Raw genomic sequence first — 24,376 nt, forward strand, 5'->3', positions numbered from 1 at the left:
TATAATTTTGACTTCTCATTTTCATCTTTCTGTACACATTTATTTATAGTTAATGTCTATATAACTGTTACACTACAATGGATCATAAATATTTTCCCATTTCCACATAACCCTTAATAATAAAAATGATTATGTGTGTATGTTATTCTATTAGGTAATATGCCCTAAAAAACCAGATTATACTTTGAGTTTGTTACCCACTTTTTTTTTTTTTTGACCACATGGTTTAAAATCTAAATTTCTTTGCTTTAAAATAAGATGACTGGAGATGTTGCAATCTACACACTTTAGTTGGTTGTTTTGATACTATTTGGCTACAGGCATCATGGTGGTGTTTGTAAGAGAATATGGGCTTCTAAAGTGATAGGATTTAAGATGAACAAAATCTAAAATGTTCACCGAAAATTGTTTCTTGGATGCTCTTTAGCAATAGCAATTCTATTTTATTTTGTAAACCCTATAAATACGGAATAGGTTTGGGCCAGAAATTTGAAGTATAAACCTATTACCCCAAACTAAACATTAGTCGTTTCAGATTTATTATCTAAAATAGAAGTCACGTGGGTGATGTTGTCTTTGTCTCAACAGGACGATTATTTCTTCGGCAAGTGTTTTAATGTGATGGAGGTAGATGCATTAAATTCTTCACACCCTGTTTCAACAGCTGTGGAGGATCCTGCTCAGATTCGGGAGATGTTTGATGACGTTTCTTATGAAAAGGTAAAAATGGATGATAAGGGTACATTTTGGACACGAAACTGCTGAAGACTTGGGTGGAAAGATGATAGGTAGGCTTGTGGGGTGGCTTTCCCTTCATAAGGAACAAGCCAGATTGAATGCCTTCTGTGCTGCCCCGTGTTGGCTGGAGTTCACTCTTTAAGGCCTAACTTGCAGTTTGATTGGTAGTCCTGAAGATGATCTTTGAGTCGGTTTTTCATTTACTCTGTCATAAAATGAAAACTTATGGCCTTTAAGAACTCTGCCTCTTATTTACCATTCAACAAACGGGTCTTGATTGAGCCTCACCTTTGCACCAGGCAAACGTTCCCACCTCCCGTAGCTTGCCTTTTGGCGCCTTCAGAAATGGTTGGTATTGTTGAACTGCCAAATACTTTCCCATACAATGTGTTTTATAACAGAATTGGAAATGGTTGCTAACATTTAATGGAAGATTTTATATAAAAATCTTTAGCTGGCTTCTCTGGACAAGGGAAAGGAAAGCATTCCAGTCACACTGGTCACAGGGGGCCTGTGTATTTCCCTCAGCAATACAAGCCGGAGCTAAAGTCCTAGTTCCTCCTTCGTGAGATCAAGCTTCTGCTTTCCCAATTGTCTTTCCATTCCCAACCATTCTACTGTCTTCAACAAGGCAGAGAATGTCATTTATCATTTTATTTGGCCGATTTATTTGTAGTAAATAGAAGAGTATTTCTTCGATGTTTTCATCAGCAGTGCAGGGGAGGTAAAAACAGACCTACAGAGGCCTAGCTCAGTGGAACAGATGAGCGAGCCCAGAAATAAACCCACACCTATATGGTCAATATTTTTGCATGTGAAAAGGGAGCTACAGTCGTGAGGGTGGAGGGGAAAAGACTCTTCACACAGGAATACAGGGTCTCGAGTCTTCTCTTGCTCCTTTTCCTTGTGTTCCTCTGGCCCTCTCTGCTCCGGGCTGCCTGCCCTCCCCCGTTCCTTAACCAGGACCTCCGCTTCCATCTCTTGTTGGAGTTACTTTCCCCACTACCGCTCCGGAGCGGCCCCAGGGAAGGCAGGACGTGGTGCCAAGTGTTGGTTCAGCACCACTGTGCCCTGACCTGTGGGTAATGGCCGGTGGTGGTCATTGGCCCTGTGGGGAGGCTTGGCTGCTGTTAGAAAATGATGGCCCTAAGGGACTAAGAAGAGAAACAGTCCCATTCAGTCCCCTGCCTAGACAGGGCCAGGTTTACCCACTTCTTTGAAAAAATTTTTTTTCTGTAAACCCACTTTCTTTAATTGTGTCACAAATCACCAGACTTTGAAAATGTTACTGCGGTTGCATTTTGAAAGAATTCCTCCAAAATAAAAGTGTGGCGGCGGATTAGATGATGATGAAACTAACAGTTACCTATGTTGTCTTTTCAGGGAGCTTGTATTCTGAATATGCTAAGGGATTATCTCGGTGCCGACGTATTTAAAAGCGGTATTGTGCAGTATCTCCAGAAGTACAGCTACAGAAACACAAGGAATGAGGACCTGTGGAATAGTATGGCACGTGTGAGTACGGTTTTGTTTATATCTGCGTTGGGGCTCACCAGGCTTATGACCATATTGTGGTTGGTGGGTTTTTTTCTACACCTTATTAATCCCTCTGAGAAGAATCCTGAGTGTTCTCTGGAGAACCAAGAATAACACGTTTGGTTTTGGTTTTTAGATTTGCCCGACAGATGGCACAGAAAGGACGGATGGCTTTTGCTCCAGGGGTCCGCATTCATCTTCAACCTCAGTAAGTTTTTACAGCTGTACGTCGTACCCCAAAGCTCATATGTTTATGCCGTATACTTTGAAGGAAACCTCCTGGGCCAACCTCTCTGTAGTCCTTCATTATATCACTCTAACTCCACATAAGATTGTGCTTAAACTGTAGCTGACTGACAGTCTTTTTACAGTTTCTCTTAAAAGCTGTCTACGCAAGGGAGTTGCATAACCTTCGTGGGTAACACATATCACTGGTACTAATTTGTTCAGCTTCGTTCTCTGGAAAGCAGTGAATTTATAACCTGTTTCTGTGGTAGGCTGGGGCTTTATCCGTCAGGCCACGTGGGTCCTTTCCATAGCTCTTCATTTGTGGAAAGAACAAATAGGGGCAGCAGGCATCCCTGAGCACTTACTACGTGTCAGGCATGTGCTAAACACTTGACTCCTTTACGTCTCAGAGTAAACCTGTGAGCGGGGTACTTCTTAGCTTAACAGATGGGAATGTGAAATCCAAAAGCATATGTTGAGTAAATTGCAGCGTGGGGACTCAATTTAGATCTAACTCATGTTTTTAACTGCTAAGCTGTAAAGAATTCATAATATTTGAGTCCCAAAACAATGTGAGTCTGTTTATCTGGACTTGGGGAGTATTTTCATAGGCAGTGGAGGTTGAGTCTAGAGATTCAGCTAAATTTTATTCACCATATTTTCATTTTTGGGAGCTTTTTGGTTTTTAGAGATCGCTTTACTCCGTGATTTCTAGGTTTTTGTTTGTTTGTTTTGCCTTTTGTGAACATTTTTTTTTTCCAGTGTGAAGTTTATTTTATTTTTATTCATTTTTATTTTTATTTATTCATATTCATTTTTATTTATAAAACAAATGCATTATTTGTTTCAGGGGTACAGTGGATTTGTTATGTAGTGTATTTTATCCTTTGGCTCTTAAATATCCTTAGAAGCTTTTTTAGTATCAAAGAATGTATCGGCTTTTGAGTTTACAACTGCTGAGTGTGGACCATCTTGATGTTAGCACTTGGGAAGCATAGGCTAGTGGCTGAACATTTTTTCCCACCTTGCTTGTCTGAGCCAGCATTGCTGGGTGCAGCGAGCCAAGCCCAAGGGATGCCCAGTAGAACCGGACCCAGTACCTGCTCGTAAGCCGTGACCTGTACCTGTGGGTAGAGGAAGAGAACGGAAAAGCAAGCAGTCCGCGCTTGGAGAGGAAGGCCACGGCAGCGCGCGGTGTGGGGAAGGGAGGTGGGCAGGGGCTGGCGAGCAGAGCAAGGGGTCAGGGGTTGTCAACAGGTAGCCGCCCCGTGAGCGCAAGCCTGGGCTCTCCAGCGTTGGGCGAGTGCTCACGGATCTGTTTTCTGTCTGGATCAGCACTGGCGACAGGAAGGTCTTGATGTGAAAACCATGATGAACACGTGGACGCTGCAGAAGGGCTTTCCCCTGATAACGGTCACGGTGAGGGGGAGGAACGTGCACATGAGGCAGGAGCACTACAGGAAAGCCCCCGAGGACGCCTCGGACACCGGGTAACGTTCAGGGGGGAAAACTTGGGGCTGTTGCCTCGGTAACACCTGCCTTGTGCGGGGAAACTGTATTTTTCAGACTGCTCTTGTCTTGACCGCTAAAATATTTCAGTTAAATCTCTGTATCCTGTGAAGTCGAGTTACACACCACCATCTTCCCAAGAGGATAAATGTGGCTTTCAACCTTGGTTCATCTCAGTAAAGTTGATAATGTATCAGTATTTTAACATTCCCGTGTTCTGTAGTTTGATGGGATGGTAATTCCGGTTACTGACTGGAAACAGCTCTAAACTAAGCAACTGCCACTAAATGCTGATAGTGCCTGGCATTTGGGTTGGAGTTGAGGACATAAACGTTCAGGTGATTTCTGGGGATTAGGAGAGCCTGTGTTTTGGAAGTCTACATTAGCTCCTGGAGCCTGTTTGTTGGTTTTAACACTCCAGAAGGACATCACTGGAAAGGAGATAGTACACCTTGACTGACCCTAGATGGACAGTACTTAAAAAAAAATTTGTTTTTGAAATACTTTCAGACTTAGAGAAGCTGCAAGAAGAGCACAAAGAATGCTCGAGTATTCTTTACCCAGACACACATATGTTAACTTTTTTTTTTTAAGATTTTATTTATTTGACAGAGCACAAGCAGGGGGAGCAGTAGGGCCTGAGGGAGAAGCAGCTCCCCGCTGAGCAGGGAACCCGATGTGAGGCTCGATCCCAGGACCCTGGGATCATGATTTGAGCCAAGGCAGATGCTCAACCAGCTGAGCCACCCAGGTGCCCCGCATATGTTAACTCTTTACCACATTTGCTTTATCATTCTCTCTCCCCCTCCCTCCCCTTCTCTCTTTACATCTAACCTGAAATTTGTATATAAAACCTAAAATAGAACCTTTCCATGTAAAATCCAAAATATCAGTTAAAAATATGCTCTTTATCTTTTTGTATCCTCTCTATATAACATGTATATTATTATAATTGACAGTGTCCTATTTCAGATATACATCATACTGATTCAGTATATTTATACATTGCAAAATACCAACGATAAGTCTTATTACCATCTGTCACTAACGTTATTACAATACTATTGACTGTATTCCTTACACTGTACATTACATCTCATGACTTATTTATTTTAAAACTCAAGGTTGTATTTTTTAATCTCCTTTACCTATTTCACTCCCCCCACCACTGCCCTGCATCACCCCCCATAACCAACCGTCTGTTTTCTTTATTTGAGTCTTTGTTTTGTTTTGTTTTTCAGATTACACGTATAGGTGAAATCATACGGTATTTGTCTTTATCTGTAGGACTTCTTTCACTTAGCATAATATCCTTTAGGTCCATCTCTGTTGCAAATGGGAAGATTTCATTCTTTTTTATGGTTAATACTCCATTGTGTGTGTATGTACGTATGTGTATGTATACAACTTTTTATCCATTTAGTAGTGGACGCTTAGTTTGCTTCCGTATCTTGCTGTGTTAAACAGTGCTGCAGTGAACACACAGGTGCGTGTATCTCTTCAGATGAGTGTTTTCACTTTCTTTGAATAAATACCCAGAGGTAGGATTCCTGGATCATAGTTTAGTTCTATTTTTAATTTTTTGAGCAACCTACGTACTATTTGTGATAGTGACTGCACCAGTTTACACTCTCACCATCAGGAAAATGGAGCCTCCCATTTCCTCAGCATTCTTACCTATACTTGTTATTTTTATTTATTTTCTTTTCATCATGATAACTGTACTCTTGAATCCCCATCACCTATTTCACCCATCCCCTCCCACCCACCTCCCCTCTGGTAACCATCAGTTTGTTCTCTATAGTTAAGAGTCTGTTTCTGTTTCCTGGTTTCTCTTTTTGTCCTTGTTTGTTTTATTTCTTAAATTCCACATATGCATGAGATCATACGATATTTACGTCTTTCTCTGACTTACTTCGCTTAGCATTATACTCTCTAGTTCTGTCCATATCATTGCAAATGGCAAGACTTCATTTTTTATGGCTGAGTAATATTCATTATATATACCATATCTTTATCCATTCATCTATTGATGGATACTTGGGCTGTTTCCATAATTTGACTATTATAAATACTGCTGCTATAAACATCATGGTGCATGTATCCCTTTGAATTAGTGTCTTCATATTCCTTGGGTAGGTACCCAGTAGTGCGGTTGCTGCATCATAGGGGTAGTTCTATTTTTAATGTTTTGAGGAACCTCCACACTGTTTTCCAGAGTTGCTGCCCCAGTTTGCATTCCCACCACCAGTGCACGAGGGTTCCCCTTTCTCCACATCCTCACCAACACTTGTTTCTTGTGTTTTTGATGTTAGCCATTCTGACAGGTGTGAGGTGATATCTCATTGTAGTTTTGATTTGCATTTCCCTGGTAAGTGATGTCAAGCATTTTTTCATGTGTCTGTTGGCCATATGGATGTCTTCTTTGGAGAAATGTCTGTTCATGGCTTCTGTCCATTTTTTAATTGGATTATTTGTTTTTTGGCTGTTGAGTTTGATAAGTTCTATATATTTTGGATACCCTTTATTGGATACATCATTTGCAAATATCTTCTACCATTCCACAGGTTGCATTTTAGCTTTGTTGGTTGTTTCCTTTACTGTGCAGAAGCTTTTTATTTTGACGTAGTCTCAATAGTTTATTTTTGCTTTTATTTTCCTTACCTTAAGAGACCTATCTAGAAAGAAGTTGCTACAGCCGATATTAGAGACCTTACTGCCTGTGCTCTCTTCAAGGACTTTTATGGTTTCAGGACTCGCATTTAGGTCTTTAATCCATTTTGAGTTTATTTTAGTGTATGGTGAAAGAAAGTGGTATGGTTTCATTCTTTTGCATGTAGCTGTCCAGTTTGCCAACACCATTTGTTGAAGAGCCCTTTTCCCATTGTTTACTCATTCCTCTCTTGTCGAAGATTAATTAAGCACATGATCATGGGTTTATTTCTGGGTTTTCTATTCTGTTCTATTGATCTGTGTGTCTGTTCTTAGGCCAGTACCATATGGTTTTAATTACTACCATTTTGTAATATAACTTAAAATCTGGCATTGTGATACCTCCAGTTTTGTTTTTCTTTTTCAAGATTGCTTTGGCTATTTGAGGTCTTTTGTGGCTCCATACACATTTTAGGATTGTTTGTTCAAGTTCTGTGAAAAATGCTGTTGGTGTTTTGATAGGAATTGTGTTAAATCTGTAGATTGCACACAAAGCAATCTACAGATTTAACACAATTTTAACACATTTTAACAGTATTTGTTCTTCCATTCCATGAGCATGGAATGTCTTTCCATTTCTTTGTGTCGTCTTGAATTTCTTTCATCAGTGTTTTATAGTTTTCAGAATACAGGTCTTTCACCTGTTAGATTAAGTTTATTCCTAGATACTTTATTGTGTCTGGTACAATTGCAAGTGGGATTGTTTTCTTAATTTCATGTTCGGCTGTTTCATTATTAGTGTATAGGAATGCAACAGATTTCTGTACATTGATTTTTTTGTGTCCCACGACCTCACTAGACTCAGATATCAGTTCTAGTAGTTTTTAATGGACCCTTGAGAATTTTCTATGTATGGTATCGTGTCATCTGCAAATAATGAGAATTTTATTTCTTCCTTGCCAATTTGGATGCCTTTATTTTTTTTTTATGTTGTCTGATTGCTATGGCTAGGACTTCTAGTACTATGTTGATTAAAAGTGGTGAGAGTGACCTCCTTCTCTTTTTCCTGACCTTAGGGGACAAGCACTCCGTTTTTCACCATTGAGTACAATGTTGGTTGTGGGTTTGCATATAAGGCCTTTATTATGTTGAGGTCTGTTTCCCCTAGACCTACTTTGCAGAGGGTTTTTATCATGAATGGATGTTGTACTTTGTCCAATGCTTTTTCTGCATCTTTGAAATGATCCTATAGTTTATCCTTTTTCTTATTGATGTGATGTATCATGTTGATTCTGTGTGTGTGTGTGTGTGTGTGTGTGTGTGTGTGTGAGAGAGAGAGAGAGAGAGAGAGAGAGAGAGAGAGACTGAGCCACCTTTGCGTCCTGGGAATAAATCTGGCTTGATTGTGGCGTATGATTTTTTTTTTTTTTTAATGTATTGTTGGATTCAGTTTGCTAATACCTTGTTAAGGATTTTTGCATCTATATTCATGAGAGATACTGGTCTGTAGTTCTCTTTTTCTTATTTCTATTGTGGCCTTTTCTTTTCCTCTTAAGATTCCTTAACATTTCTTGTAAGGCTGGTTTGTGGTCACAAACTCCTTTATCTTTTGCTTATACTGGAAACTCTATCTCTCCTTCTCTTCCGAATAATAACCTTGCCAGGTAGGTTATTCTTGGTATTAAGTTTGTCCCTTTCAGCACTTTAAATATATTCTGCTACTCCTTTTGGTCTGCAGAGTTTTTGCTGAAGACTAAACTGATAGTCTTAGGGTTTCTCTTGTATGTGGGTTTGTATTTCTTTTGCTGCCTTTAAGATTTTCTCTTTAATTGTTGACATTGTAACTGAAATACGTCTTGGTGTGAATCTCTTTGGATTTCTCTTGTTTGGGAGTTTCTGTGCTTTGGGGGCCTGTATGTGTATTTCCTTCCCCAGGTTAGTGAAGTTTTCAACCATTATTTCTTTAAGTTTTCTGCCCCTTTCTTCCCTCTTCTCCTTCTGGGACCATTATAATGTGAATGTGAATGTCACTTGCCGTTTGATCAGAGGTCCCTTATATACTGTTCTCATTTTTGTTTTCTTTTTGCTATTCTGATTGGGTGATTTCCACTGTTCAATCTTCTAGATTATTGATCTGTTCTGTATCATCCAATCTGCTGATGGCTTGTATTGTATTTTTCTTAAGTTATTATTCAGCTCTGTGACGTCTATTTGGTACTTAAATTTTCTCTTTATTGAAGTTCTCACTGTATTCTTCCATTTTAGTTCAGTGAACATCTTTATGACCATTATTTTGAACTCTTTATCAGGTAAATTACTTACCTGTTTCATTAGGTGTTTTTTTTTTTTCCCCCCTGGGATTTTTTTCATTTTCTTTTGTTGGGAATATAATCCTTGGTGTCCTTAGTTTGTTTGACTTCATATGTCAATTTCTGTGTAACCTGCATAGATTGCATGTGCCTTGTGGCTTTGGCTGTCCAGCTGAAGCTGGAGTGGATGGGGGGAAATGCCCCGGGGCAAAATGCACCAAGGCTGTCCTGGTGAGATGGCTGGAGCCGGAGAGGGCATGGGCCCAGGATTCCCAAACACTGTGCTGGAGCTGCCCTGGTGAGACAGCTAGAGCTGGAGTGTGCATGGACTGGGGAGCTCTGAGGCACTCCTTCCCTGGGCCACTCTGGAGAAACAGTGGGGGTTGGAGGAGATGCTGCCCTGGTAGGATGTCTAGAGCTGGAGTGGGAACAGGTGCGGTCCACAGGGTCCTGGGTTGTCCCACAACAAGGCTGCCGTGGTAGGATGGCTGGGGCTTGACTGGGTATAAGCCAGGAGGGTCCCAGAGTACTCTGCTGGGGCCATCGTGGCAGGATGACTGGAGCTGGTGTGGGCTAGGGGCCTTGGATGGGCTGGGGTGGCCCTACGCAGCTGGCTAGAGTGACTGAACCCTGCTCCCGTCCACAATACCCTGGTGGGGGGAGAACGTACACAATGGTGCTCACCAGTGCCTACGACTGCAGAGAGAGTTCTAGCGGTTTACCCACTGTTTGGTGGATGATCTAGAGTTAGTGGATTTCCTTCACTTATAATTTAGTTAGCCTTTACATTGCTATTGATTCATCACATCCCAGGGTGGGCAAGTCTGCATGTGGGGCCTTCGGTAATAGCCCTCCCTCACTGCGCTGGGATGGGATTCCTGTTGTTATCCTGTCTCTGTCTTTGCCTTCTCTGTGTGGTCCCTCTATCATTTGTTGTGCAGAAGCTATTCAGTCAGCCCTCAGTTCTTCCTCAGGAGGAATTGCTCTATATGTAGGTACAGATTTGGTGTATCCACAGGAGGGGAGGAGTTCTATGTCCTCCTATGCTGCCCTCCTGGATCCACAGCAGCATGTTTTTTTTTAACTGCAAGTAAGTTGGAGACCTGATGTCCTGTACCCTGAAATAGTTCAGTGTGATATTTCCATAAAAAACAAGAACATTCACTTATGTAAGCACAGTATAATTATCAAAATTATGAAATGAAATTGATCTAATAATTTTGATCTATAAACCTGATTTAACTTTTCCAGTTTTCCTAATAACCTCTTTATAGCAAAAGAAAAAAAAACATTCTGGTTCAGGATTAAGTATAGGCTCACATTGTATTGTCACATATGTTCAGTTGTATTTTTTTCTTTTTTTCTTGAAACAGTTCCTCAGTATTTTTCTTCCTTGTCCTTGACATTTTTGAAGAGCACAGGCCAGTTTGTTTTTTATTAATAGAATGTCCTCCAGTTTTTGTTTTCTGCTGTTTCTTCATGATGAAATTCAGTTTCTTCATGATGAGATTGACAGGAATTCCACTGAAGTGTTACTCTATTCTTAACAAATGATGTAGAAGTCACATGATGTCAATTTGTGCCATTTATAGTGGCCAAGGTCTTTAAGGTAGGACCTCTGAGTTCCAATCAGCCAACCTCTGCAGAGGATGCCAGGGTTCACTGGAGCCCAAATTCCCAGCTCTACTGAAGAAGTCTGAGAAGAATGAGTAGTGCTTGAGCTGACGCCCCTTGCAAAGCTGGAAAATAGGCTGGTGACATCTTGACCTCTTGGCTATAGTAGTTTTGGTACCATCATTTAAACTAGCCTGGGTCTGGTATATGATAGATGATTTAATAACTGTTTGTTGGAGTGACTCAACAAATAATCTGTCCTTTCTTTAAGGTACCTGTGGCATGTTCCATTGACATTCATTACCAGCAAATCAGACTCAGTTCAAAGATTTTTGCTGAAGACAGAAACAGGTAACTTACCATAGAAATAACTAGGTTAAGTCCAGAAGAAACTGCAAATATGTAAGACTTAGTTACTAAGGTTGTTTTACTATTTATCATGGTTAAAACAGAAGGATCAGGTCAATCTTTATATTCAGCGAATTGTTGGCTTTCAATTTCTAATGAAGATAGAAGTTGTCTCTGGTGGCAAAAAAAGAAAGCCAGTGTCTTGCCAGATAGAGATTAAAGCAGCTGAGTTCTATAATACTAAGAAGGAGGGATTACTAATGAAAATTCCCCCTTCTTTTGCTAACACTGCTGGATCATGTCATATGTATGGCCTGAAATGTGGCTGTATTCTTCTCATTGATCTATAAATCTCAAAAAATTGGTGTCTAAAGCTGGTGCTGGCTTTTGCCTATTGGAATGGACTTTTCTGGTTTCTAAAAGAAATGTGTTCAATATGAAACTCATTTCAGTATTAAAATTGTTCAATATTAAACTTGCCTTTAGTTTCTTTGTCCAGTCTCTGATCAGAAAAGCTTTCATCAGTCAAGAGAGAAAATGGAGCTATGATTTATTTTATTTGCTCTAGATGTGCTCATCCTTCCAGAAGAGGTAGAATGGATCAAATTTAATGTTGGAATGAATGGTTATTACATTGTGCATTATGAGGATGATGGATGGGATTCTCTGACTGGCCTTTTAAAAGGTGCACACACAACAATCAGCAGCAATGACCGGGCCAGTCTCATCAACAATGCATTTCAGCTCGTCAGGTAATACTCCTCAAGGTCTTGGTTTATTTCTGAAAGCAGCTGTTAACATTCAAACGCTTAATTTCTAAAGATGAAAATGATTACTTGCTAGTAAGAAGCTGAAGGGTGTTTTCCCCTAAGTTCTTCATAAATTCCAAGGTTGCTTTTAGTCTTAGAATTAACCACATGTCTGTGTCTGCAGAGTAAGCTAAAGCAGGTAATCTGTATTTTAATCTAACAACTTAGGTCAGACCGATGCAGAAGTACAGAAAACCAGGAGACCAACCTTGTGGAGAAGCCCCTCATTCCTAAAGCTTGTCCTGTAGCTTTTCTGGCCATCCTAAAGCTCAGGAGGTTTCTGCCCTGCTGGGTCTTTCACATTTTTGAAGCCTTCTTAGAAGACCACGTGGCTCAGTACCCAGTTGTTTGCATTTTGTCTCTTGGGTTAAAGGATTTCTCCCCCCATACTCCTCAAACTGGATGCCTGAATTTACTGGAAGCTTTTTGGAATAGAGCTTAGAAAATGTGGCCCAACCACATGATGTTTGAGTTGTTGAGGACAGTGTTCACTCTAATTTTTTTGCCTTATGCCAGTGGTTTTTAAGGAAATGGTTCCTAAGCCTGAAACTCAAAATTCTTCAGTAGTTAGGCAGAGCTGCAGTCCCCAGGGGAGTGACCCAGGTGGGAAGAAATGATTCTATAATTCTCCTCATTTCCCATGTCCCTTTGTTCTAAATGTTGGGTTCTTCATTTGCTGGACCTCTCAGGGTAGCAAAAGGCAATGGGGGATTCTAAAGATAGAAGTGGTTTATCCAGTTGTTTCTGCCTACCTGAGACTATTTCCCTCTGTAATAGTATTGCTTATTTCTTGTAGGGTTTTGTACTTAACTCAGCATATACCCTGCCACTGAGACTTTGAACGCCTGCCCTCCATAATGAAGGGTTTTTTTGTTTTTAAGATTTTTTATTTCATAATGAAAGATTTTTTATCTATATTCACTTTCTTTCTGAAATGGAGACAGAATGTGTTTAATCCAGACACTCAGACTTTTGACTGGGTGGCAGTCTCTCTGACCAACATTATTGATTTGATAAAAATCACCATCTTACTCTGGACGTTGAGCACCCAGTCTGTTGTTTCTTAGAGGGACGGATGCTGACCTGTCTCCATTTTGTCTTCACCACAACTTAGCATTGACTCTATTATTATTCAAGAAAATTCCCTCACAGTGGTAAATATGCCAGTGTTATATGTGAAAGAAAAGATACTTATATAAAGGTCACTGTTAATAAGGAGGGCATTTATATCTGATTGAATGTTTTGCTGGGAGATTAAAATATCTTTTGAAACAAAAAGTTGATTTCCTGGTTTTTGTTTAAACTGCTAACCATGGTATCTCTTGACCAGCAATGGAAAGCTATCAATTGAAAAAGCCTTGGATTTAACCCTGTACTTGAAACGTGAAACTGAAATTATGCCAGTGTTCCAAGGTTTGAATGAGCTGATACCTATATATAAGTTGATGGAGAAAAGAGATATGAATGAAGTGGAAAATCAATTCAAGGTAGAAGCCTTCATAAACTGAATAGTTACATACTGGTTTGCTTTTGTGTGGGTGTGGGAAAGCATCCTTACCATTATGTATATATGTATGTCTTCATATATATTAAAGAAAAGTACATCAGAATTAGTATTTGGATTAAATAGCAAAGATTTGGGTTTCATTCCAACACTAAAGACACAGCACTCTAAGAATCTGTACTTAAATTTTACGGATTTGTTATTCCCTTCTTTTTGCAAATCCTTTATTTCATTTTGCCTTTGGATGGTTACTATTTAATTTTTATTATATTTTATTCAAGTTAACATATAATGGATTATTAGTTTCAGGGGTAGAATTTAGTGCCATTTAACACCCACTGCTCATTATATCATGTGCCCTCCTTAATATCCATCACCCAGTAACCCCATCCCTGACCCCCCTCTCCTCTAGTAACCCTCAGTTTGTTCCCTGTAGTTAAGTCTTTTATGGTTTGCCTCCCTGTTTTTATCTTATTTTTCCTTCCCTTCCCATATGCTCATCTGTTTTGTTTCTTAAATTCCACATATGAGTGAAATCATATAGTATTTGTCTGTCTTTGACTTATTTTGCTTACCATAATACCCTCTAGTTGGATCCACATCATTGCAAATGCAAGATTTCATTCTTTTTGATGGCTGAGTAATATTCCATTGTGTGTGTGTGTGTGTGTGTGTGTATATATACACACACACACCATACCTTCTTTATCCATTCATCTGTCAATGGACATTTGGGCTCTTTCCCATATTTTTGCTATTGTGGACATTGCTGCTATAAATACTGGGGTGCAGATGCCCCTTAGAATCACTCTTTCTGCATCCTTTGGATAAATACCCAGTAGTGCAATTGCTGGGTCATAGGGTAGCTCTATTTTTAACTTTTTGAGGAATCTCCATACTGTTTTCCAGAGTGGCGGCACCAGCTTGCATTCCCAGCAACGGTGTAAGAGGGTTCACTTTTCTCTGCATCCTCAACAACATCTGTTGTTTCCTGACTTGTTTAATTTTAGCCATTCTGACCGGTGTGAGGTGGTATCTCGTTTTGATGGTTACTCTTAAGATACTCCATGACTCAGGTACTTGAGGAAGAGGCACAAAAATCGTTATTTTTGGCAAAATGTTATGAAGTCCTGTTGTATAATTTGCTCTCAAAATTTAGTCCTATAAACTTAGTTTGTTTCAAAGTGGCAGTTCATTGTGGTTTTTAAATATAGAAAGGTATATTTATAAAAGATTGTTAGGCATTTCTTTGAAAAAAGTTGATGGTATTTTGATGGGGATTGCATTAAATGTGTAACTTGCTCTAGGTAGCATAGACATTTTAACAATATTTGTTCTTCCAATCCATGAGCATGGAACGTTTTTCCATTTCTTTGTGTCTTCCTCAATTTCTTTCATGAGTATTTTATAGTTTTCTGAATACAGATTCTTTGCCTCTTTGGTTAGATTTATTCCTAGGTATCTTATGGTTTTGGGTACAATTGTAAATGGGATCGACTCCTTAATTTCTCTTTCTTCTGTCTTGGTGGTGGTGTATAGGAATGCCACTGATTTCTGTGCATTGATTTTATATCCTGCCACTTTACTGAAGGGGGGCGAATTTGGAGGGGGAGACGAACACATGAGAGACTGTGGATTCTGAGAAACAAACTGAGGGTTCTAGAGGGGAGGGGGGTGGGGGGATGGGTTGGCCTGGTGATGGGTATTAAAGCGGGCACGTACTGAATGGAGCACTGGGTGTTATACGCAAACAATGAATCATGGAACACTACATCAAAAACTAATGATGTCATGTATGGTGATTCACATAACATAAACAAAAAGTGTAAAAAAAAAAAAGATTTTTATGCAAATAGTAAAAATCATTATTTTCTTGTTTTTGACCCCTTTTATAATTAAATGTAAACAGAATTGCGTGGTTTTAAAAAAAAGAGTTGGATCAAACTTTAAAAATTAATCCCCACCACCTGAGGATATATCAGCTCCTCTAAAAGTCGAGATGGCTGGGGACGGTACTGGTGACGCGTGTGGCTTTCCCCGCAGGCCTTTCTCCTGCGGCTGCTGAGAGACCTCATTGATAGTCAGACGTGGACAGATGAGGGCTCAGTCTCCCAGAGCATGCTGCGGAGTCAGCTGCTGCTCCTTGCATGTGTGCGCAAGTATCAGCCCTGCGTGCAGAGGGCAGAAGCCTACTTCAGAGAGTGGAAGGAAGCCGATGGAAATTTGAGGTGTGTGCTTACTGAACAACCGGTTAGTTTGTATAAAGGCTCTCTGTTCTGTTTTTCCTCATCAGTGCTAAATGTTGGGAGAAAAAAACAAGTAGAAGCAAACCTCCCCTGCTGTACTTTTTGGGAAAATAAATTGCTTTTTAAGATTTTTCTATGTATCTCTCAACTTTCTGTTTTAAGAACTGCTAGGAGGGAACGTCTCTATATAAAAGTCCATTATCTGGAGAGTTAAAATAGAATTAGAATAATTTCCATCTAATAGAGGTAAGGCTCAGAACTGGAACCGCTGTCCTGGATAGGAACAGAAGCAGTACATGCCATAGTAGTGGTTTCTTCGGGCCTCCAAAGTCCCTGATGAGGTGTGTACAGGAGCTGCTGATCCTGTCAAAGCTAGGTAGGCTCTTCCTGGGTTTGGAATTTGTTCTTGGACTTTAATATTTGGGGCTTAAATCTCTCTAGGAAATAGTAAGCCAACAATCTATATGGTTCCATTTAAAGAAATGCCTCCAAACAGTGGTCCTATTGGATTCCTGACTTTTGTTCATGGACTACATATTGAGTCTAGTTTGAATTTCTTTCTTTTGGCTTAAGAAGTGATCATCTGTCCAGTTTCCCAGCATCATTATGTTAGATACGTAGGTATTTATCCAAGTGGCTTTTCACATTGTTTTTGAGAAGGGTACTTAAAACCTAATTGTAGATACTTCCTTCTGTCTCTCTCATAAAATCTAACTGAAGGAAAGAGCGGATTTTTGTTTATATTTCCGGGCATGTTGCTCTGATCAGTGGGCCAGTTTATCAGTTTGTCATTGGTCACCACTCTACATCCAAACACACTTCCTGCATCTCAGACTCTCACCAGCGATGTTCTTTTGCACAGCCTGCCCAGTGACGTGACCTTGGCAGTGTTTGCTGTGGGGGTCCAAAACCCTGAAGGATGGGATTTTCTTTATAGAAAGTATCAGTCATCTTTGTCTACTTCCGAGAAAAAAAAAATTGAATTTGCCCTCAGTATTAGTCAAGATGAGGACAAGCTTCAGTGGTGAGTAATTTGTTCATGTTCATGTGGCCAAGAGGAATTAAATGAACTCAGATCCTTCCGACATCTCTTTTTGTTCTCTTGGCAAGGAATTGCCTTTACCGCTGGGAATATTTATTCAAGTGGGCATACATCTAATCAGTACAGTAATTAATTAGGGGAGAAGCAGGTGTTAGGAAAAATATTTAAAGGGATATATATTTGTGTCTATTTAAAATAACACGTTTAGAAATACATACGGCATAGGCCTTTCTTACCTATTTTCTCTTATGAACAAACAAGAGACTATATGAGAATGGGTGTTGTAAACACTAAATGTTTTTATTATGTAGCTATACCAACTTTATTAGTGCTCTGGTCACCTATTTATCTTGTGTTTATTATTGACAGATGGGCTTTTTTCTTTCACACATTATTTTATTGAAGTAATCATAACTTTTCCAGGGACTCTGTATTGTTAACATTCTTCTCTTAATCATTCTAGGCTACTAGATGAAGGTTTTAAGGGAGATGTAATAAAAATTCAAGAGTTTCCACATATTCTTGGAGCTGTCGGTAGGAACCCGGTGGGATATCGATTGGCCTGGCAGTTTCTGAGGGAAAATTGGGATAAACTGATACAAAAGTAAGTAGTGCCAAAAATTGTGCTGTGATTAGAAAGGTCCATGAACATGCCTGTGTTTTAGCTTTGTTTGTAAAACAACAGTGATCGTCTAGAGGGGGTTTTTTGATTGAAGATAGCAAGGTGAGGTCCTTAAAAAACTATTCTGAAAATAGAGAACTTAAATTTAGTGCTAACTCATGAATCTGGATAGTCAGCTGTTCCAGTCTATCTGGAAGAATCCTTTTCTGCACCCACAGACCAATTTGAAGCCCTCCTGTGCATAGTTCACCCCACATTGTGGTTTACCACTTCTGCTTGCTTGCACCTGCCCTTGCCTTGTTCTTGTAGCACTTACTAAGCCTCTACCGCTTTCTTTTGGGTACTGAATCATTTATTCAGTGGTTGGTGTATTTTTTTTTTTTTTTTACAACTACATCTTAACGCATTGGAGGGTAGGGCTCATGTCATGGATTTTTCATGCCTGAGCAGTTTCTAGTTAAATGCTGTAATGTGCACAAGGCACGTAAAAACACATGTCGAATGAATAAATATTTTATGATACATCTTGACAATTTCCATTTCCAGGTTTGAACTTGGCTCATCTTCCCTAACCTATATGGTAATCGGAACAACAAGTCAGTTCTCCACAAGAGCACGGCTTGAAGAGGTAACCAAAAGTTAAATTTAAGTGACAATTAGCTAATAAATATGGGGTAGACAAAATAATGGTGTGATGAGTTAGGAATGGATTTTGTCACCTAGTAGATGTTCTTTTTGGATGCAAACTATTGAAAACTATGCCTCTTCCTCAACACATCAAGAAGTCTTAGCTCTGTCATTACAAACTTTTGGGCTTAAGAAATTACTGGAGACATTTAATCTCTATTTCTTAGGATGTTAAAAGTGATCATTAGAGGTATAAATGACCTACATGATCATCTAGTTGTTATGAAAGAGGCAGGTCTGGGATCTTGGTTCTCTGCTATCCAGGTTCAAGATTTCTCGTTACTTATTTATGACATTCACTTTGAGGAAGAATTTTAGGCAACTTATAAGGTCGATATGTAAAAGAAATGTTAAATAACAAAAAGCTGCATAATTTACAGAAAGAGGTAACTATATGAGGGATTTATGCTGAGGATAATTTATTGCAATTGTACCCTAAATGTACCACAGGTTCCTAGCAGTCAGGAAAAAATGAGAAAACAGTAGGAGTTATTCTCATTGTCTAGTAGGAGGGAACCATGGAACATACAAGTTTCCCAGAAAGGCAGACTTTTCTTTCAGCCTTAATCTTTGAGGAATTTGATGTCAAGGTCATTGTTGTGTGGTGTCCCTTCTATAATAATGTTTTCAAAGGCATAGAAAATTTTACAAGGCTTTAAAAATAGGTTGCCCATAGATAAAAGCTGAGAACATAATACTGATCTTTTTAGGAATAGTTCCATTGTATAGGCTGGTTATACCATGATAGAGCTTGATACAGGGAGAATGCTTTGAAAATGCAAAAGAAATGTCACATCCCTTCTCTCTAGTTTTCATGCAGGCTTGTAAAATTAACTGGCACCTAATAATTCAAGGTTGAACTCTAGTGAGGTCTACAGCAGAGCTATTCTGTGTGATGATGAGGACCAGCCATGAGCTAGGAATAGCTAGACAGCTGTCCATAAACCAGATCTGTAGCAACAAAACATTTCTTTCAGTCACTTGCTCATCCCTTTGTTTTCTCAGTAATTCTTTAAAGATACGACATTTTTACTCTAAGATTGACATGGTAGACCAAGCCCTTGCCCTCATAGAGCTTAAATTCTACTGGGGGACTCAGAGACAAAGCGACCTAAGTCAGGCTATATGCTCTGAAGATGAATGAGGCGAGGTAAGGAGAGAGTGACGGGGTAAGGGAGCTTTGTTCTATGGGATGATGGGGAGACTTTTGAGCAGATACTGATGGAAATGCAGGTGTCTGTTGTGTGCAGAGGAAACATCAGGTGCAAAAGGCCTGAGGTAGGGCATGGAAGTGAAAAAGCCTGGATGTCATCAGAAGAGAGAACATCCTCCTGTGTAGGAGTCAGCCCGGAGCCCTATCTGGCCTTCACATCCAGTTCGTCCCGGAATCTCACTGGCTTTCCTTCCAGCATCTGTACCGTATCTGTGCACTCATCTGCTTCTACGGCACCCCAGGCTCTTCTGAGTTCTTGCCTGGCCTATGGCGAGAGCCTCCTGAATGGCTTCCCGCTTTGCCAACACCAGACCATTTTCCACATTTAAAACTGAAAATCAGCCCATGACTGACCCTTCCTTGAAACCTGACCTGTTGACCTTGGAATAAACTCCAAACCTTTCCTCCCCGCGTGCACACGACCATGATGACCGGGCTCCTGCTAGTGCGCGTGTGGCGCTGTGGGTCACCCTCCTGTGGCACTTGAGCCGCTCAGCTGCTGCCTGCTCCTGGCCCAGAAGGGGCTGATCCTGTCTCAGCCTCTAAATTTCTCTGTGCCTGGCTTGCTCTTTGCCTAACTTGTCAGCCGAAAGGCTTGTTGAATCCTTTACAGGTCCCACGTCACATGTCACCTTCCCAGGCTGCTCTGTGGAAAGCAGGCCACCCCCATCCCAGTCACTCCTAGCCTCAGTGTATTTCGTCCAGGATAGTTGATTAATAATAACCGTGTTGACTGCTTGTCTTCCCAGGTAGAGTGTAAGCTCTAGGAGGACAAGGGTTCCTTGCCTGGTCCCTTGCCTCCTCCTCTGTGTATAGCACTGTAATTAGGCCGGAGGGATGAGTAAGTGCCAGGGGACATGTTCGTGAATAAACGGATGAGGCTGAATCCCTGATACATGGCTGGGGTTTGGGTTCTGCACTTGACCCACATTATGTAACTACATTCTCCCCAGTGCTCTGTGAGGGAGAGATCAGCCTTACTTTACAAAAGAGGAAATTGAGTCCCAGAGAAGTTGTTTACAAAGGGTCAAACTAGTAGGCTAAAACCGTTTCTTTTCTATCTCTATATCGCACTGCTTATTGCACAGAAAATACTCTCAGGGAGGCAGGTTTGAATCCAACACTCAGTTGGGATGCTGCATTTCCCAAGGTCGATGAGGATAGGAGAGAGAATTCGGGGTCAGGAAAAGTTTGAGGGCAAGGCTTATCAGCTGGCTTTGTTACAGCTCTTAAAGGTCTCTCTCTTTTAGTGGTACCATTGTGAAGGGCTCCTTCAGGATTATTTGAAAATATTTAAGTAACTTACTATGTCTAATCATTAAATACTTAGTAAAATTTTTGATGTTACTGGACTGCTGAGAAGTGCCTACAGTTGTTCTCTGACCTGAATATTAATCTGGAGTCTGAGCGTGTGAACCAGCGGGCTGAGCTACAACCCAAGGCGGACCACGAGGCGCGGTCCGTGCTCCTTAGGCGGCTAGAGCAGGAGGGCGGGCCTGGAGCTCCTCGGAAAGCGGTAGTGAGATACAATTTTAAAAGAACCCCGAATCATTTAAAATTGGAATTTGACCTTTCAAAAGCCTGTTCTTACCCTTCTCTTATTCCCAAACTTAAAATAGGATATTATAACATGGATTTTTAAGGAATTAACTGTCTGGAATCCATGCTGAATAAATAATACATCTTGGCCTAGACTTACTTCCTATCTCCACAGTCAAAAACTTATGGATTAATGCTGTGAAAACTTAGGGGACAAGGCTAAGACCCTTTTCAGGTGAAACAGTACCACAATAGTCCGTCCTGTGGCAGAGCCAGACTATTTCTATTTCTCACGTGAGCTTAAAGGAGTTAAGAAACCCAGCCATGAAACAAGAGGAGGGGACAGCTGTCTCTTATCTCGCTAAAACATGAGCAACTTTGTGTGGATTTTATCTTAGAGGAACAATACATGGATTGTGGATTAGGATAAAAAAAAATTGGCAACGTTTGGGGGGATTACCACCATAACTTGCTAAGAACCCTTTTCCTCCGTGTTTCTCTAATGATCTCTTAAGGCCAGACCCATGGAGAAAGACTGCATTTGTGTGGTTGGAACTGTTTTATTTGGCCAAGAAGATACTCTGCACATTCTTTTTAGATACCGTTTAAAAAAATAAAGTTTGCATCTGCGTGTATATAACAACACATAATAAATACACTCAAACCCTAATTATTAAACAGTATACAGTGAAGTCTTTTAGAATCTGGCAACTGTGAATAAAAACTGCAGAGAAAAATAAAAATCTGACCTCATGAGGCGTGGGCTCATTTCATATAGCTTAAGTTTATGTGTACATAATTGTATCCAGACACCTGGCGCTGCCTTCTATGTAGAATTTTGACAAATGCTGGAAATTTGGCTTCAGTTTTAACTAGCCCGAACTTAGATTTGTGTAATAAATTTTTTAAAAATCTGGTTTTTCCTTACCAGGTAAAAGAATTCTTCAGCTCTTTGAAAGAAAAGGGTTCTCAGCTACGTTGTGTCCAGCAAACAATTGAAACCATTGGGGAAAACATCCGTTGGATGGATAAGAATTTTGAGAAGATCAGAGTGTGGCTACAAAGCGAGAAGCTTGAACTGCTCTAACAGTTTGTTCCTCGCTGGTTCTTGTGATGCGTGATTGCTAAAATGTTGTCAAATGTGATTATTTTCAAATTAGAGATGACTGTTTTGGCTCCATTGAAGATACTGCCTTTTCCTTCTTCCTCACTGGACTATTCCTATGAAAAGACCGGCTACTCAGTTGTCCATCGATGGGTTACTGCTGCTGTGTCTTTTATTGATAGGTGTTGCCCTGCAATGTTAACCCAAGGGGTGGGTGGGTTCCCTACTGTGGAGGACTACCTTATTCCTTTTGTTTCCTTATACTTAAGCCTTGTGCTTTCCAAAGCCCTGCTCCCCATGTGTGTGTCATCCATAAGCTATTTAGTCACTGTCCCCTAAAGACTTGTGAATAGTGAGGGCTACTGAACAATGAACGTTTGGATCGGTGACCAAGCCAGTACGTTCCACCTTTCCCTTCCCTGCTGCAGGCCCCGAGGCTGACCTCTAGGCCCATGGCCTCAGGCTTGTTGGCTCTCAGACTTTTGGTCAGTCTCCCAGCAGGCAGGTGGGAGAGAGTACAAGGGGGTGTTTTATTACCCTGGTTCCCTGGCTGACCCAAACTAGCTCCTGAGAGGTGGCCCTCTTTCCCTCACAGTCCTTTCAACGTCTTCCTTCTTATAGCAGCTTCCTCCTCTCATCCCTCCAGGCCGAGAGAGGGGTGAAGTGAGTGCCTGGCTTTGACGGGCCCTGGCGGTACCTGTGGGCTCCTTCCATCCTACCCACATCTTTGTTGAGGAAAAATTTTTTGGAACCCTCCTCAAATAATCCTAATTTGAGTGTGTGGTGTACTTCCTCAGGGACCCTGACTGATAGTGTCCCTCTGAAAAAGCAGAGAGCATTCAGGTCTAGAGGAGAAGGCTTTCTTCTGAAGTTGAACCTGGGAGCTGTTGATCCTTGGGTAGCTGATGCTGCTTCCCCCTGCTTCATAGTCGGCCTAGCTCACAATTCCCCAATAACTTGTCAGTGGCACTCACTGCGACTAAGTCGCGGCAGTCTCCCATAAAGTATGCACTGTATAACTGAAAATACGATTAGTGTAAGTGTGGACAATGTATTGTCTTTGAAGTCTTTGATGAGTTTTAATATACTGTAAAACGAATAGGCTATGAAAAATGTCAATGTGTTCTAATACACTGTGGAACAGAGTGACTTCTGGACATAAATGTGTTTACAATTCTATTTTTGTATGTATTGCATGGTCTGATGGTTTGAGAAATCAAAACAAAACCCGAAATTGCTGGTAATTTCCAACCCCAGGTATTAACCTTCTAAAAGACATACAAAGCCAAGATTTTAATGTAAAATATTTTTAATTGTGTTCTGTATTTTGATTGAATGAAACATGGAAATAGTGGTCTTCATTTCTGGTCACCTGTGGAACCTATTTTAATTTGCTTTTGTTGGCGAAGTCCCATTTTCTGAATAGATACCATATTGTTACAACAATGTGCAAACACCTTTTTTTTGTACTAAAGATTGTTTTCTTGGCCTCTAGAGCAGACATTTGCAATGATTTCCTCCTCATGAGCTAGGTTTCAAGAGGACTCCAATTCTGTAGTGTGGTCTAGTCATCGCCAAGTCTTGAAGACCTTTCTCATGAACAAAAAGGCATATGCAGACTGCCTTTTACATTTACTATTACAAGCATGCCTTAAATCTTTGGATTTAAAAGTACTTGTATATATGCATGGAAATCAGTAATACTGCAGCCGCTTCCCTGCACACTATGTCAATGCCGACAGTTTCACTTAAAAAAAAAAAAAAAAAACCCAACTTAATACTATATAATTAGAAGAAAGAGAAATACAGTTAAATCCTAGAGGAACAGTGTTTTTTTTATGTTCTCGTTATGTTTAGTCACCCTAACACCGGCTTTTATTTCCCAGATTTAGAATAAAAGGATAATGCCCGCATCTCTCATGGGATAGATACACAGCATTTAAAGTGGGTGAAGTTTGAAATTCTATAGGTATGTGCATGTTTTTTAAAGAGAAGTTTTAAAGAGAATTAATTTTATGCCCCATTACAAGCAATTGTCCTTTTTTTTTTTTGTCCTCCCCCACCCTTAGACAGTATTGGTGATACTTAGTTTTAGTGAAGTCAGTCCAGTTCTTATAAAAACTTAGAATACCTGCTAGGGAAGGCTGTACTCTCTGAAACAAATTGCAAATCAGTTTGATGGCATGGACCTGATTACCTTTTCCTGCATTCAGTACCAAGAAATAAGGATGAAATTAAGTATTTATCAGACTCCCCTCAAGGATATCGGTGCTATGTTCATAAACAATGCATTCCAAAAGATCTGAGAAAGCATTCAAAGTCGTAGGATCTCAGAATCTAGTTCTTGAATTGCTGTGGGGGTAAACAGGTTTTTAAATTCCGGATGGCTTTTTTATTTTTCTTTCAAGTCGAAGTTTCTGTATTTGGTAAACCCAACTTCCCTGAAGCCAGACGGGATACAGCACACGGACTAACAAACAGGGCAATGGCTCTAAGCGAGTGATCGGCTGTTCTGGTTACACGTATCAGAAATGGAAAGCATAGCTTAACACAGTAACCCAAGTGAGTTCAAGGCCTGTGCATATTCTAAGGATTAGATTTTACTATTCTTGGAACTTGTTATGTGGTGACACAGAATGCATTCTGCTCTTCTGACTTGATTCAAGTCTCGGTAT

General features: G+C 40.3%; 1 protein-coding gene across 7 annotated transcripts in view; it reads left to right on the forward strand.

Moving 5' to 3' along the window:
- The window catches only part of ERAP1 (endoplasmic reticulum aminopeptidase 1), a 41,380-nt gene extending 18,233 nt beyond the window's left edge, over positions 1 to 23,147 (forward strand). For all 7 annotated transcript variants that reach the window (XM_078067013.1, XM_078067014.1, XM_036105315.2 and 4 more), the window contains 12 exons: positions 589 to 720; positions 2,122 to 2,253; positions 2,411 to 2,482; positions 3,838 to 3,992; positions 10,858 to 10,937; positions 11,503 to 11,686; positions 13,074 to 13,230; positions 15,291 to 15,475; positions 16,356 to 16,517; positions 16,999 to 17,139; positions 17,704 to 17,785; positions 21,528 to 23,147. In XM_078067013.1, the coding sequence (XP_077923139.1) occupies positions 589 to 720; positions 2,122 to 2,253; positions 2,411 to 2,482; positions 3,838 to 3,992; positions 10,858 to 10,937; positions 11,503 to 11,686; positions 13,074 to 13,230; positions 15,291 to 15,475; positions 16,356 to 16,517; positions 16,999 to 17,139; positions 17,704 to 17,785; positions 21,528 to 21,683 (1,638 nt within the window). In that variant the 3' untranslated portion in view covers positions 21,684 to 23,147. The remainder of the gene's footprint in view (positions 1 to 588; positions 721 to 2,121; positions 2,254 to 2,410; positions 2,483 to 3,837; positions 3,993 to 10,857; positions 10,938 to 11,502; positions 11,687 to 13,073; positions 13,231 to 15,290; positions 15,476 to 16,355; positions 16,518 to 16,998; positions 17,140 to 17,703; positions 17,786 to 21,527) is intronic.
- The last annotated feature ends 1,229 nt before the right edge of the window (positions 23,148 to 24,376 follow it).

This window comes from Halichoerus grypus, chromosome 2 (genome assembly GCF_964656455.1).
Source record: "Halichoerus grypus chromosome 2, mHalGry1.hap1.1, whole genome shotgun sequence".
In the NCBI taxonomy this organism is placed as follows: domain Eukaryota; kingdom Metazoa; phylum Chordata; class Mammalia; order Carnivora; family Phocidae; genus Halichoerus; species Halichoerus grypus.